Source organism: Manis pentadactyla, chromosome 19, assembly GCF_030020395.1.
Source record: "Manis pentadactyla isolate mManPen7 chromosome 19, mManPen7.hap1, whole genome shotgun sequence".
In the NCBI taxonomy this organism is placed as follows: Eukaryota; Metazoa; Chordata; class Mammalia; order Pholidota; family Manidae; genus Manis; species Manis pentadactyla.
In genome coordinates, this window is record NC_080037.1 from 5461940 (window position 1) to 5476741 (window position 14802).

General features: G+C 43.4%; 1 protein-coding gene across 1 annotated transcript in view; it reads left to right on the forward strand.

The window, feature by feature from the left end:
• The window catches only part of RGS5 (regulator of G protein signaling 5), a 45758-nt gene extending 33524 nt beyond the window's left edge, over window positions 1–12234 (forward strand). The window contains exons 4-5 of the mRNA XM_036922860.2: window positions 3304–3470; window positions 7326–12234. Of these exons, the coding sequence (XP_036778755.2) occupies window positions 3304–3470; window positions 7326–7487 (329 nt within the window). The 3' untranslated portion in view covers window positions 7488–12234. The remainder of the gene's footprint in view (window positions 1–3303; window positions 3471–7325) is intronic.
• The last annotated feature ends 2568 nt before the right edge of the window (window positions 12235–14802 follow it).

Below are 14802 nucleotides of genomic sequence, written 5' to 3' on the forward strand. Positions count from 1 at the left end.
CGATTAATCGGGTATAAATAATGATGATGAAAACCAGTATGTATTGAGCTACCATTATGTTGAACCCCATGTAAGAGCTTACGTGAATTACTTAATTCTTACCCCAAACCCTACCAGGTAGGTTCCAGTATTATCCCCATTTAGCAGATGAGGCGACTGAGGCTCAGAGAGCTACTGGTGTAATGGAGTGTGCCGGCGTCGCGGTCCTGGCCCTGGAGCCTGTGCTTTGAACCAGGGAGCTAAGGGATGGCACTGCAACTATCAGCAACTTCTCACTAGTTTCCCACTACAGCAAACTAACTAGCATCTGCCTAACACTCCTTTTATTTTCAAAGCGGGTTTCCGGGTGGCTTCACTCGTCCTTTGGTGGCGCTGCTACTGTTTTGTGTAGATGTCAAGGGCGGCAGCACCACTTGAGGCCGGCTCTGGGATTATAATGTGGGTCCGAACCCAAAGTGTTTCTGCAGGACCAGGCGCCGATGAGCATCACAAGCGCCCCGAGGCTCTGAGCGGGCTCCGCAGGGAGAAGGGGGGGATTTGTTAGGGGTTTGTGCTGGGGGCTCTCCCGGGTGTGGGTTGGTCAGGGGAATGACGTGAGGCAAAGAATAGAGACATTTCACCTGGGGTTCATTTGACTGACCCAGGAGGACTTCCTCAGGGGCGATGGCTATTCATGAGTCTCTGAGGAGGGGAACAGTAAGAAAACCAGAGGCTACGGAAGAGAAAGTGTCTGGGAAGTGACCCCAGAAGGTCCTCGTAAGGGACCCTCCAGAGACTCCTCAAAAGCTAGATGAGAGAAGAAGAGCTTTAAACATCTCCCAGACCAGTAGAACATAAAACTGTTTTATGCATCTTGGTTTAAAGTGTGTCTGTTGACAAAAAGCCTTGAAATAATAAGGTGGAATTCGAGAAGAATGATGAAGCCAGTACCCAGGAAGTGGACTTACTGTACCGGAAAGTTGTTTTCCAAGCTCATTGCCTGGATACGTGGTAAACGTTAACCTTGTTGTGGAATCCTGGTATGCGTCCTCAGGTCATAAATAACAGTGTTTGGGAGATGGGTGATTCGGAGCGCCTGAGAGGTGGTGGGAACTCGGGCTAATGAGATCAAATCGGGCCCAGACTTGCTCTGTGAAGTGCTTGCCTCCTCCACAGGCACCCATCAGGTTGTGTGGGAGCTCCGAAAACTTTATTCCCGCTGTCATTTCCTGGCAGCTCCAAAGTGCCTGGGAGTTTTCCATTTCAACAGAGACTACCTGACACCTTTTGTTTGAGAAACAGTGAAAACTTGAACCATGACAGAGAGAGAAAGGGCTGCCTGTCTTCTTCCAACATATATACTGACTCCAGCATCACTAAATTATAACAAATAGTGTTAGAAATATGGTAGGAAATACAAGCAGGAAGAGAGGGAAAATATACCTGACTTTATTCAGGTGCACATTTTCAAATGATTTCAAAGTAATGCCAGCAAGGTTTCTAGAGAAAATTGTTTTTCATACCTACCATTACTCCTAGATGTATTTTTAGGTGTTGATCAATGAAAAATGTTTTTAGCTTAAGTATAGGTAGAGAAGATTAAGATGCAAAGTATTTTGTTGGAGCCAGAAATTGCTGGTGACCCTATCCAAGTTAATTATCACCCACCCATTCTGTTTCTTTAGAATAGAATGTGGCTGCAGGGGACATGATGGTCATGACAATGAAAATGTGTATAAGAAAAACTAAGAAAAGGCAACCATTTATCCTGGTGTAATCATGGGCATTTCATACATGTTGGATGAAATCAGTGTTTTAGGCAATGATGAATCAATGAAAATAGTCTGTAAAAAAGGAGTAGGGAGAAATAGTCAAGAAAAAGAGAAATAGATTGAAAGTAGGTCAAAGGACATGAATTCAACACATGAATATGTTCTTTAAGCAGAACTAATGGATTGCGTAAGAGCCTCTTGATGGCGGCCAAGTTAGAGGAAAACTGGACCCTAATGTCCTGGCGACAGTCAGTCCTGCCTTCTGCCCTAGGAGGCAAGTGACACGCCAGGCATGCAGCTGAGAACTGGCCTGTGATTGTGATAGTCTGTGGAAAACTGGAATTCTTTCCTCCCCTCCCTTTAGAAATCCAGTTTCCTTGGATAATATATGGATATGGATTCTCTCTCTATAGAAAAGAATTTGCTAGAATTTTGGTTTAAAATATATATATATAGTTAGCTTTAAAAAGGAGGAAAATTAAAGATATAGATTGACTTTTCCTTCATTCCTCTCCAGTGCCTTTCTAGATCCTCACCTTACCTTCCACTGACCATTTTGGAGGTTGGAGCTGGAAGGGTAGGAAAGAAAAGAGTAAGATCAGGTCCAGGAATCTCTCATGCACATATTTGTGTATAGCTGTATTTTTATATAAATATTATATTATTTTAATATACATATTATACAAATATATACATATATTATTATAATGTCCACATATTACATGTTATATGTATATCCATAATACATTTAAATTATAAGCTAAAGTCTATTCTACGTGATCAACAGTACACTGAAAACAGAATCACAGTAGTTATAGTTTTCGCAGATGTAATAATGTTTTAAAAACGTATGTGTAATTATTGGGCATAGTCACGACTGCATGCAGGAGCCTCATCAGGCCCCTTCCCGCTCAGCTGACTGCCACTCCTGGCCGAGGCCTTCCCTACACCTCTCGCGACGTTAGGTGACTCTGTTCCTTTCATCCGGTTTCCTGTTTTGTAAGGTTTGTGTTTTGAGTTTCTTCATTGTCTGTCTATCTCCTGAATACCTAAGCTCCACTAGGGCAGCATCCATGTCTATTTTACTCATCATAGTGAATGCTCATCACGCCTGGAACATTTTATTTGCTCAAAATTCATCTGCAGAAAGAAAAACTGGATTGTAAGTAGTTTAGGCACAATAACTCATGTTAATACTACTTACGCATATTTTCCTTTTCGGTAATTGCTAAGTGTCCAGATCGGCAATAGTGTTGCCAGTATTCCTTGATACTATTTATAGGTCAACCTTCACCACCCAACTACAGACTGCCTGGATTTGAATCCTGGCACTGCCATTCACTAGCTGGCTACTTAATGGCAAGTTACTTGACCTCTCTGACTTCTTGTAAAATAGGATGTTAATAGGGCCTGCCTCTTAGGTTTGAAATGAAGAGTAAACATGTTAACATTTGTAAGCGTCTTGCATAAGTGGGCCACTGGGATATACTGATAGACAGGTGACTGATAGACAGACAGATCTGTTTCTCCAACCAACCTTTTTCCTTGCTAGACGGACTTGCCAGCTTCAAAAGTTTCCTGAAGTCTGAATTTAGCGAGGAAAACCTGGAGTTCTGGATTGCCTGTGAGGAGTACAAGAGGATCAAGTCCCCTGCCAAGATGGCTGAGATGGCAAAGAAAATTTATGAAGAATTCATCCAAACGGAGGCTCCTAAAGAGGTTGGTCCCGATGGGTAGCTGGGTGAGCATGGTCGGCGAGGGTCAGCCCAACAACTCCGCTGCAAGGGCTCCCATCTGCCATGCAGTCCGTGCAAAGCGCCAAGGGGAGGGAAGGGAAGACAGTGCAAAGACAGAGCACGAGGCTCAAGCAGACGAGAACTTGAATCCTGTGGACACCACTTCCTAGAAACAGTGTGGGTCTCACTTCAGTAGCGCGTGATCTCAAGCGGGAAGAATGCTACTTGTATGACTCGGATGAGCTAGTGAGTCTCTCTGAACTTCGTTTCTTTGTGAAAGTGAGCGTCATGAAGACTACTTTGCAGGGGTGCCGTGAGGATGAAACAAAGCGGCGGCACTGGAAACCTGCATCTGTGTGTCTGAACTAACTGATGCCTAATAAGTACTCTTACCCCTTATCTTTCATGCCTTCCTCTTTCTCTTCCTTCCCCTCCCTTTTTTTTTTCTTGAAAACTCTCTTTTTTCTCTACTCACCTCCATCCCTTTGTTTCCCCAGCCCTTTATCATTTATACTCTTTGGGGACAACAGGGTGTCTACTGATGAAAATCAAAATATCAGGAGATAACAGTGCTATAGATGTTAAAAAATATATACTATTAATTAGCTGTTAAAGACAAGATGTGTTGGATTTCAGAGATGTTTAGGGCAGCTTATGTGCTCTTTACTATTTATGAAACTGCATTGAAGGGCCTTTTGTAGAACCAAGGGTGGTCTCAGCAAGATCTGTTCATGGTGTTTCGGTTAGGTCACTCAAACTCCATATTAATCCAATTAAAAGTTTCATTAAGATTTGAGGTCAAGCACAGAGGTGACCTGAGCAAACCTTGCAGGTAGGCAGTAATCTACTGAAGGTGATTCGAGAGGAAAAACCCTCACTATCCCTTTTCTCTCATAGGTGCTTTAGACTTGGAGTTCCAACATTTGATATTTATTCCTTTGGCTGTGAATTACTCGTCACCGATGCATTTAAAGGGTGTATATGTTTGAGTGGGTGGACAAATTATATGCCCTCATACCAGTGGAGGAGCTTTCTCCTTGACATAGGATGTGGGGGTTGGCAGCATGAGAGTGTAGATACCATGAGTTAAAGGTGGGGAAAGTTAGGGTCCTAGGAGGGAACTGGACTTAATCTTAGTCTGGAAATTAATTTTGGAATCTTCTCCACATTCCTCCTTTTACCCCCCAGTCTCTCACGCTAGGCATAGGCGCGTAGGTTAGCTCTCTCCTGCTTCTAATGTCATTGTGCTGAGCCATTCTTTCTTCAGTCAGCATGGAATCTCTACCTGTGATGTGATTAAGGAGATTAATTGAGTATGAAATTCAACACTCACTTCCTAACTTCACGTGATTCCCCATTTCCAACCTACCTTCCTACCAACTTCTTCCTCTTCACAGAATTCCAGGATCTGTTGCAGTGCCTTCAAAGGAGGGGATGGTGGGAGTTGTGGGGGGGACCATCCAGGTCCAGACTATTTATTGCTCATTGCTCTGAGCTCTAGGGAAACACTGTTCTCAAGGTTCCTTATTAAAACCTTGGTGGTTATCATGAAAACATGAGATATTAACAATGGAGTTTCAAAACAAATCAAACCCTAGCTGAGTTACTAGAACAAACAAAGGGTGCCCTCCCCCCCAGTTAAAAGGATTTATGGGCTTGAATTAAAATAGCCTCCACTTCCATCCCCTGAGCTGGGCATCGGAGACAATGCGAATCCTGCTCCCGGCCCATAATAAGCATTCAGTAAATGTTTGTGAAATGAATGTATGCAGATATCCCAACTCCAGACCTTCTTAGATGTGTGACTACCAGCAAGTCTGTAACTAAAACTTTCTAATTCCAGAGACCCTTAACTGTAAACATCTCACATACATGTATGTGTACCTACGGTATGCTTAATAAATTGTGGCTTTTAAAACTTAAAAAATTCCCCAAATTTTGTATTTTGACCTAAAAACTTACTACTTCATTTTACTGAGTAGCAGACTGACCTATATAATACATGTACTGAGCAAATAGTCATCTAAATTTCTTTCTCTGAATATTCACCTCAGCTCTTTAGTACCAGGAACTGAGGGAGAGAGACAGTGGTAAGAACTGGAACTAAGATGTAAAAAAGAGAAATGGCCACATGCAGTTCAATAAATAGATAATTTGCACATTGCAAATTGTCATTTGTCCACATTTAAAATTAATGAAATAATATTTTCCTCTCAGATAAATATGTATCAGAGTGATTCATTAGAGGAGGTCTATGCATATATATAAAATTAAGATTAATAGCTGCTATGAGCTGCTGAATATAATGTGTTAGAGAGTTTTAAATACATCACATCTTTAAAAACATAAGGTTAGGAGATAGTTTTATCATTTTTAGAAATTCTACCATTTTGAGGATGGCTTTCTACCCAGCTCAGTGGATATTTAACATCGCTTTAGTGTGTCGGGAAGACTAGACTGAGAATAGAGAAACTTTCCTATGGCCTCTCCTCGGTCCTTCACGGGGGGCGGGGGGGGTGGGCATGTGCCGTGACCTCCCCGGGCCTCGGAGCCTCACCTGGACAGGCAGGCATTGGACCACATCACCCCGGAGGCTGCTCTGGTTCTGACACCGCCGTCCTCCGCTTTGCCTGCTAAAGCTCACCGGCCCCTCCCAGCTGTGAAAAATCGTACCACAGTCCCGACCCCCTTCTTCCCGGGCCTTCCATCACAGCTGCTGTCCGCTGCTCCCCATCATGCCTCCGTCCCTGACCTGCACCGACAGCCACTCTGTAATTCCCCGAACCCCAAGAGCTTCTCTCGGTACCGGGGGCCGCCAGCAGCCCGGGAGAGACCCGCAGCACTTCCCAATATTCAAATTCAGATCCACTGGTTGAGTCTGTTTCTCTTTCACACTCAGATCACTCAGGAGTCCTGAAAGCCTACGGCTGATTGCTCTCAAAGCACAACTCAGGCCCCCCGTGAGGCCGTAGGCTTCCCCGCCGCAGCCGACCATTCACGTGGCCCCTGCCACGAACGGTGTCCCCAGGACCTGGGAGCCACGGGGCCCGCAACACCGCGGTCTGCTGGTTAACTGCATTGCTGGGCTTGGGAATCCTCGCCACCCCTTATGACCTTGGGAAAATCACTTAACATTTCTGTTTCTCAGGGTACATTGTAAAATGTGGGTGTCAGTATCTGCCTTGTAGATTAAAGGAAGATTAAATGGGTTCATCAGCCCAGTGCCTGCACAGACCAAGTGCTTAGTAAATAATTAGCTGCTATTTTTATTATTATTCAGTCCGAACCAGTTTCCTGGTTTGTTTCCAGAAGTACCACATTTCCCTGCCCCTGTGGAGCCATGCAAAGGGCTTGGATCCCGGATCACAATTTCTTTCTCCCTATTTTCTCCCTCCACTAGGCATGAAACCAGACAAGTATGGAAGGAAGACCATAGGAGTAGCATTAGGACAGCTGGATTCAAATTCTGAGTCTGATTCAAATACACATAGTGTGACCTTGAGGAAGCCACTTATATATATATATGTATGTATATATATACACACACACACACACACACACACACTTTTTATTAAGTGAAGTATGCATGTGTTAGCTGCTGGTGGAGGGTCTGATACCTAGCAAGTGCCCAATACTGGTTGGATCTTAATTTGAGTCATGCATTTACTGAAACATCAGTTACCTTACCCCATTGCCTATAAAACAGAAATGCTATTTCTCACTTCTTATGACTCTCTTCCTCTATGTGTTTTATTGGTGAGAAATTTCGCTTCTCTTCACACCCCTCATCAAATCCTGCAACCTGGGCTGACTCGTGATCTTCTTTCCTGGCCCACAGGTGAATATTGATCACTTCACAAAGGACATCACAATGAAAAATCTGGTGGAACCTTCTCTGAGCAGCTTTGATGTGGCCCAGAAAAGAATCCGTGCCCTGATGGAAAAGGATTCACTGCCTCGCTTTGTGCGTTCGGAGTTTTATGAGGAATTGATCAAGTAGCAATTTAGTTGGGCTGTAAGAATCATCCTGTGAGTCATTTGCTCCATAATAACCCAGCATTTTCCAGCAACCTACATAGCTTCCCAGAGCAGCTTTGCTCAAATACCCAGAGACAACTTTGTGGAGTGGGGCTTACCCTTTCGCTAACATTATTTTAGACGTCTGCATGCCTTCCTCCCCCAATTCCTTCTTCCTGCGTAATCTTTATTAAGCTCCATTCAGTGTGTTGTTGTTAAACCCAATTAGAATCACAGAAAAGTTCTGCCTAAGGCAAGGAAATAGAAGACAAGGATATGATCCCATTGAACGTGGGTCCATTTGGCTTAGGTAATGGATCACCACCTAAATTTGAGAAAGAATATGGATGCGGAAAGACCAACTTCCCATGAGAGTAATTGATCTTGTCTGTTGTTTTAATTCCGATTTTTTAAATATGTTAAGCCAATACATTATTTAAAATATTGATCTTTCCCTTAGAATATCTTCCTGTCAACTAAAGATTATAAACAAGACATGTCACCATGAATATGCTGGTTTATACAAATTTAATCTGAACGCAATCCATATTCTTTCCTTATACCTCCCACATGACCACCCACCCATAAAGTTACCAAATTCTGTGTTAAATCAATGACTAAGATTGACAATGGACTATTTTATAAGTGTATCTCTGCCTTTAGTTCGTAGGCCCAAAGTTTCCATTTTGAAAGTATTTTAAATCCACGTGAATATTAAAATTCTGAAATATAACTCCAATTGTGTAAAATGGTACCATTGGTGTGCATAACAGTGGTCTCTCACCTCCACAGTAAGAGGGCTGTGCACTAAAATGAGACAATTTTGTCAGGCTTAAAATTATTAATTTTGCTGTAATGCCATTTTTTTGTTTAGTAAATGGTAATTATCTTCAAAACATCAGATTATCTTTGGAAAAATTAATTTGGCGACACGTACAGGCTTTCGAAGTAAGAGAGAGTTTTAACACACCCTGCGTTTTGCAAAATCCAGTGATGTTTGAGCAATCCTGTCTTTCCCTCCTATTTTGCTCCCTGTGTTAGTGAATTTCATCAAAGTGCACATTTATACCACTAACGTGCCTCACGCACAGCTGACTGGCAGGCCATGGCATTGCTTAGTAGGTTTAAAACTTTTAATTCTGCATTTCATCATTATAAGTCTTGCTAGAACTTTTTTATCTTTAGTAGATTTGATTAAGTAGTGATTTACATAATTTAGTAGAAATAAGGAACTAAACTATGTATGAGGGTACTGAAGATGAGGATACTGAGTTAATCAAAAAAAGAAAGTATTTTTTAAAGGATTAATAAAATTCTGAAAATTCTGTAAGTAGAAGATGACATTGTTTAGTCTCATATTTCCTCCTTTTTTTTCCCTTTTTATCCACACACTCCTGGTTTCACATGTCTGTCACCCATCGATTCAGTTATTTCCGAAGAATACTGAAAGTGAAGCAACCGTATTGGTGGGTTCCTCTGGCAAACACTGTAATTGTTGGGGTTTCCCTATTGTTGTTATTTCAAAGGGCAATAATGCCCTTCTTGAATACTTATTTCATACTCTGAAAATGGGTTGGAGTGACTGGGTTCACTGCCAACACTTGCTAGAGTGGGATGAGTTCGCTCCTATTTGTCAATGTTGCTCACTTCAAAGAAATTCCATCGCCATGCTGTCGACAGCTAGGCCAGGTGGACACTTAGCCTGAAAGAGAAGTCCTCGCCATGTGCATGAATGTAGGAGTGACAAGCAACTGAGATAAAAATTCCTGCTACCACCTTCCTCAGCATCTGTCTACACTGGCCCCAAATCAATATAAAACCCTCACTCCTTTATTTCTATTGTGGCTAGAAATGCTGAGAACCCAGCAATGGCGATGAGTTATTTGTACTTCAATACCAAACATTTTTAAGGAAAACCTGAATTAGAAATTAAAATATTTATTCACAATATTTGAAATAGCCAAATGTTTGAAGAACCCAGAGAATTAAGCAGATATTACGGAGCTCATTCAGATGGATGATATTACAAAGTCTCAAATCAAGTGTATTCATAAATCGACTGCATACCCCATGTATGCGTAAACTGAACCCAGGAGGCAGATGGCAGGTAGATTACCACAATTTTAAACTTAAAGTAGTCCACACACACATTAAAAGCTATTCTAACATGGAATAATAAAATTAAAAGGAATACAAATATCACAGCCCCAAGTGAGGAAGCAACATATCAACATTGCCCTAGAAAAGTTCTTTGAAATCTTTTGAAACTGTTTTTAAACCGAGGGGGAAAAAAAAGAAAAAGAAACTTTGTCAGTAGAGGTTTCCATGGTAACCCAAAGACAATACATTCCTTTCTTTCTGGGAAATTAGAAAAAACTGAGATGATCTTTCCAGGAAAAAAATGTGTAGCATCTGTTTATCGCTCCCTCTCCCTCCTCCGCTTCCTCTCCAGTTTCCCTAAAGTAAATTGCTTGGAATTTTGGGAAACTGAAACTTAAAGCAAGAGCCCTGTGGGGTTCTCATTTTCCACCCTTGTGAAGTGTAGCTACCGTGGTAAGTGGATCTGAGATGTACAGAGCTGGTGGGACCAGATTGTGGTCAGTGGGAACAGGAGCGAACGCTTCTCATTCTTGAGAGGAACCTAACATTGGGCCAGGTGATGGCCCATGACCTCTGTTTTTCTGCCTGGGTTTGATACAGGCTGGAGTTGGCATCAGATTAGGAACTAAACTGGATCCAAATAAAGAGACAGACCATTGACGCTAGAGTATATCAGGAGGCTGAGTTCCGTGTTTATCTGTGAAAGCAGTGAATAACCCACTATCACGCACACGCACACGTGCACACGTGCGCACACACACACACACACACACACACACAAACTTCTCCCAGACAGACACACTCTGAAATGCAGAACTTACCTAAGCATTTCAGTAACTTTGCTTTCCAATCAGTAGCATCAAATATATGGCAACATTTTGTGCCTGGCTCCCAGTACCCCATGTACTCCAGTTCTGTCCGGTATAAATTATGCTTTAAGTAGATTTCAGTTTTTAGTGCGTAAGGAGAAGAACTTGGTGCAAGGAATTGTCTTTTTATTCTCTGAAAAACAATGGATTTTGCTTGGTTGATGTGTCCCTGTGGACACTGTATTTCAAGAGGATGGAGTTCTTAGTAGTCTCCCAAATAATAACAGCTCTTCAGTAGTTTCAATGAAAACTTGACCATTAGCAACTCAATTGATAAACTAATATGCATTCCCTGCCAGGGCTTTGTCAAATTATCAATTCCATCACAGATTCGATAATGAGAATCATTAAAAAAGCTACTTGTATTTCAGGGAGATTGAAATCATTCCCTCCAGCAGGTCATTTTCCCTGTAGCCTGAGAATTTAGCAAGTTTGGAAAATAAAGGGTCATGAGAAAGAAAGGGGAGGAAGTTGGGAAAAGGTAAGTGGTAAAGAAGTGCCCAGACCCATGAGCAAATCCATTCGGTCTGAAACATTTCAGGGCAGTTCTGCTTAGTGGAAAATCAAACTGCTTCTTGGCGTCCTCATCAAGGTTTGCAGGAAGGCATATCATGACTCTCAATCAGCTAGATGAGAAACTTTATTTTAAAATCCTAGGGAGTTTTGACTAGAGAAAAGGACAACTGTGGAGGATCTACTTTCCCCACTTGACTTGCATGCGCCAGAAAGCAGAGTGCAGAGAATCACTGTCTACCATCCAAGCGTCCAGATCCAAGGGTCAGACAGCTCCGTGGAGGTTCCAGACGGGATGTCTTGACACATCTCAGTACAGCCTGACGGAATGGTCATTAGACCTCGCTGGTTTTCTAGTCTCTCCATCCTTTCAGACAAATTTGTATTGACCACTTGTTTGGGATAAGAGTCTTTAGTTAACAATTTAACAATGGCTACTTGCGGTGAACAAACTTTCACCCAAATAGGTTGGGGGCAGATCAGAGCAACAGATACCCAAAAAAAGGCTTCCCCTAGGATCAACTTAGCTGAAAAGATAACTTCCAACTGAGAAGCTATTTGTGGCTTTGAATGCAAACTCACAGCAGAGAAGGAAGGGGAAAAGCCTGTAGAATATTATCCTCACCTCACAGTTAATTAATAATCTTATTTTCCAGTAGAGAAGCTTCAAATCAAACTCCTAACATTCCTATCATTTTACTGCAAGTTATTTGTTTTCTCACCTGAGGTATTTTCCCTCCCCAGCTCACACCCATACCTCCCCTCTTCTTCTCCCCTGCAAGAGGAAACATTTAAAATAGTTGAGACTGACCACCAATTATGTAATAATAAATACATTAAAAGCATGTCACTTCTTATCTAGGAAAGTGTGAGGCTAAAGGCATAGACACAACAACGGGACATGCTGAGAAATTTTCCAATGGCGAGACATAGGATAATGTCTGCCAAGAGTTCTTTTTATGTCATATAGTGTCGGGATTGGTGGGAACTAAATATTGTTAACACGTTACAACGTCAGCTCAGCTTCAGGAGACAGAGCCCAGAGAGAGGAGTAGAAACGAAAGGTTTAGAAGTGCATTTGTCAGCATTTATCCCGTAAGTTTTTTTTTTTCATTTAGGAACAATTATGTTTATCATCTGATTTTGTATCCAATACATCATGTACTATGTGACTCACACTTCTTGATAGAGCACCAAATATGTATCTGTAACCACGATCACATATATCATAATAAATATATACCTACATAGCAGCCTCTTCTGGGTCCTTCTTGACTTCTGAACACTCCTGACCCGAAACTCTTCCTTGAGGCAGGTTTGCTTGTCCTCAATACTCCACGTTCCAGGTGAGCCCTTGATCGGCTGGGATGATCCCTACCCTGATAAGCACCAAGTGTGATACAGCCAGACACACAAAGCTCAGAAGGGGAGGAAAAATGGGCCCCAGGTTCATACACTCTAGGGACTACTTTCCTCTGGATTCAGGAGGCAACAACTTACAGAGCCAGTTGTTCCCTGTTAGACTTGCCTGAGGCCATTATCTGGATCCTGCAGGACTCAGAGAGTTTAGCCACTTCTTTCTCTTCTTGCTTTGGTGAAAGAGCTGAGGTCCAGGTGCCACTGCAAGCAGCTCGATTCAATGACCTCTGATTGGGTGTTCAGATATTTTAGGAAATGAGCTAAGACCATGCAACTAACTGGGTGGGAGGGGGAGTTTGTGTGCAAAAATAAGCATAATCGGGGTGTTGCTGAGTCCAAGCTCATGCCACTCATTGCAAGACATGTCAGGAAGTGGGGGGACAAGGTATTGGGGCACAGAAAGTAACTTCATTTGGAAAGCCAGCAGACCAAAAGGATGGCAGACTGATGCTCTAAAGCCCCATCCTAACTCAGGGTTGATTTCAAGCCTCTTCATGCCAGGGAAAGGGGAGGCAGAGAGGGGGAAGCAGGCTAGGGGGTGACCGAAGGCTGTAGACACCTGGGAGCCCGTGGCCGTCTGAAGAGAGCCGAGAGACTCCATGCCCTCGGTCAGCTGACTCCCACTGACCCGGGTCTGGTCACGGTGCTCCTGTGAATCTTTGACAGGCTATCATCGTTTTGGTACATTTTCCCCTATCTCCTCAGGGCAGGCAAGCTTCAGATAAGGGGCTGTTTGCAGAAATCTCAGACTATGAACAAATTCCTTTTGATGATTAACAAGCCGACGTGCAGGGCTGCAGGGCTGAGCAGGAGCCCCGCTCCATCTTCTTTCTTTTGGCCCAAAGGTCCAAGTGGCAAAGGAGACACCTGCGGTGCAGAGGCAGAGAGACCAAGCTGTTCTGTCTGGTACAGGAGCAGATTTACAGGGAGAAACAGTGACGAGATCCCCATGGAGAAAGAGAGCCCGAGAGACTGAGGGGCGTGTGTGTGTTGGTCTCTGACGGGTTCTTCAGTCTCATTCTGAGCCCCCACGGAGCCTTCGTATGTCATGTAGATGCCACGGGCGTCAGTCACTTCCACGCTAGCTGTCCTCCTCTTCATGCTCGTCCGCTTGGCTGATTTCTGAGAGTTCCCACTAAGAGGTATTATCAGAGCAGCGATCGTGGACACGTTTGTGTCCCCCGCAGAGAGAAGTGATGCCCAAGGTCACTATTAGAACCAGTGGCAGAATGGAACTTAGAGGCCACAGTGCTGCCTCTCGCACGTCTGTGTGGTCCCCCAGACCAAAGGGACCACAGGTGATCTCCCAGAAACATTAAGACCAATGTTCCAGTTTGAGTTAAACAAGTGAAATCAACTACAGCCCAAGTGGGAGTCCGTTCCCTCCTGTCAGTAATGTCGGCCGAGGTCTCCGGGCTGTGTCACCTCCAGAGGACATTTTGCTGATTTTGCACATTCTCAGTCAGCGGTATCTTGAAAATTGTTTTGCTCACACACCACTTTCTAAACATCTTAACTCTCCCGATGGCTTCCCAATGCCTGCATGCATCCTGTCCTGGAATTGGCCTCATCTGTCTAATTCCTGGCCCAATTCTATGCTTTTCTACTTTTCGGTCAAATGCAACTGTCTCAGTGTTTTAAGTTGTTAAAACACTAGGAAATGTGGATGAACATTTTATTAGAAAACAAGATTATGAGGAGGCAATCTTTGCTCAGTCTTTAGCAGCCAGGCCTCTGTTAATGAGGTCATGTTTACAAATTCCTCCCACCTCGGGAGAATGCAGCGTTTGGTGGCCGGCAGCCGGGGGTGGATATGCTTCCTGGCTGGTGACTTTGGAAGGCTTAGCTGTGTCTTGAAGAAGTGGAACCTTGTGACTGCTGCTGGAAGGGACCGTGACAGGGAAGAGATGGACGCCTGCCTCAGATGGAGGGCTGCTAATGCCTGAAGCCTCTTCGCTTCTAAGCAGAATTCTTGGAGAACATATAAGACGCTTAAAGAGAAACCGGAGCCCAGAGGCTTTAATAAACAAAAATGGTGATTGATGTTCCCTTATTCCTTTTAACTGAAGATTTATTTTGACTGCTCTTGAAGTTAACAACTAAAGCCATAACTTACATATCTACTTGGGTTTCTCTAACAAGTCTACTGACGATGAGCAGAGAGGTGATAAAGGAAAATATTCAGATTCTGAAAATGTCAGAGCTGGCATTGACATTGCACGTGCCCCAGTGTGCCCAGGACAGAAGTCCAATCCTCGTCTCTCTGCAAAGACGCTCTTCAGCTGAGATGCCAGCCCCTGGGGCCAAGAAGACCTGAAGTCCTAATTGAAAGGTGGCATCCACTCACCTGGCCAAGTTAGATTGGCCGTATGTCCTGGGTGGTCAGTCCCGTAGCAG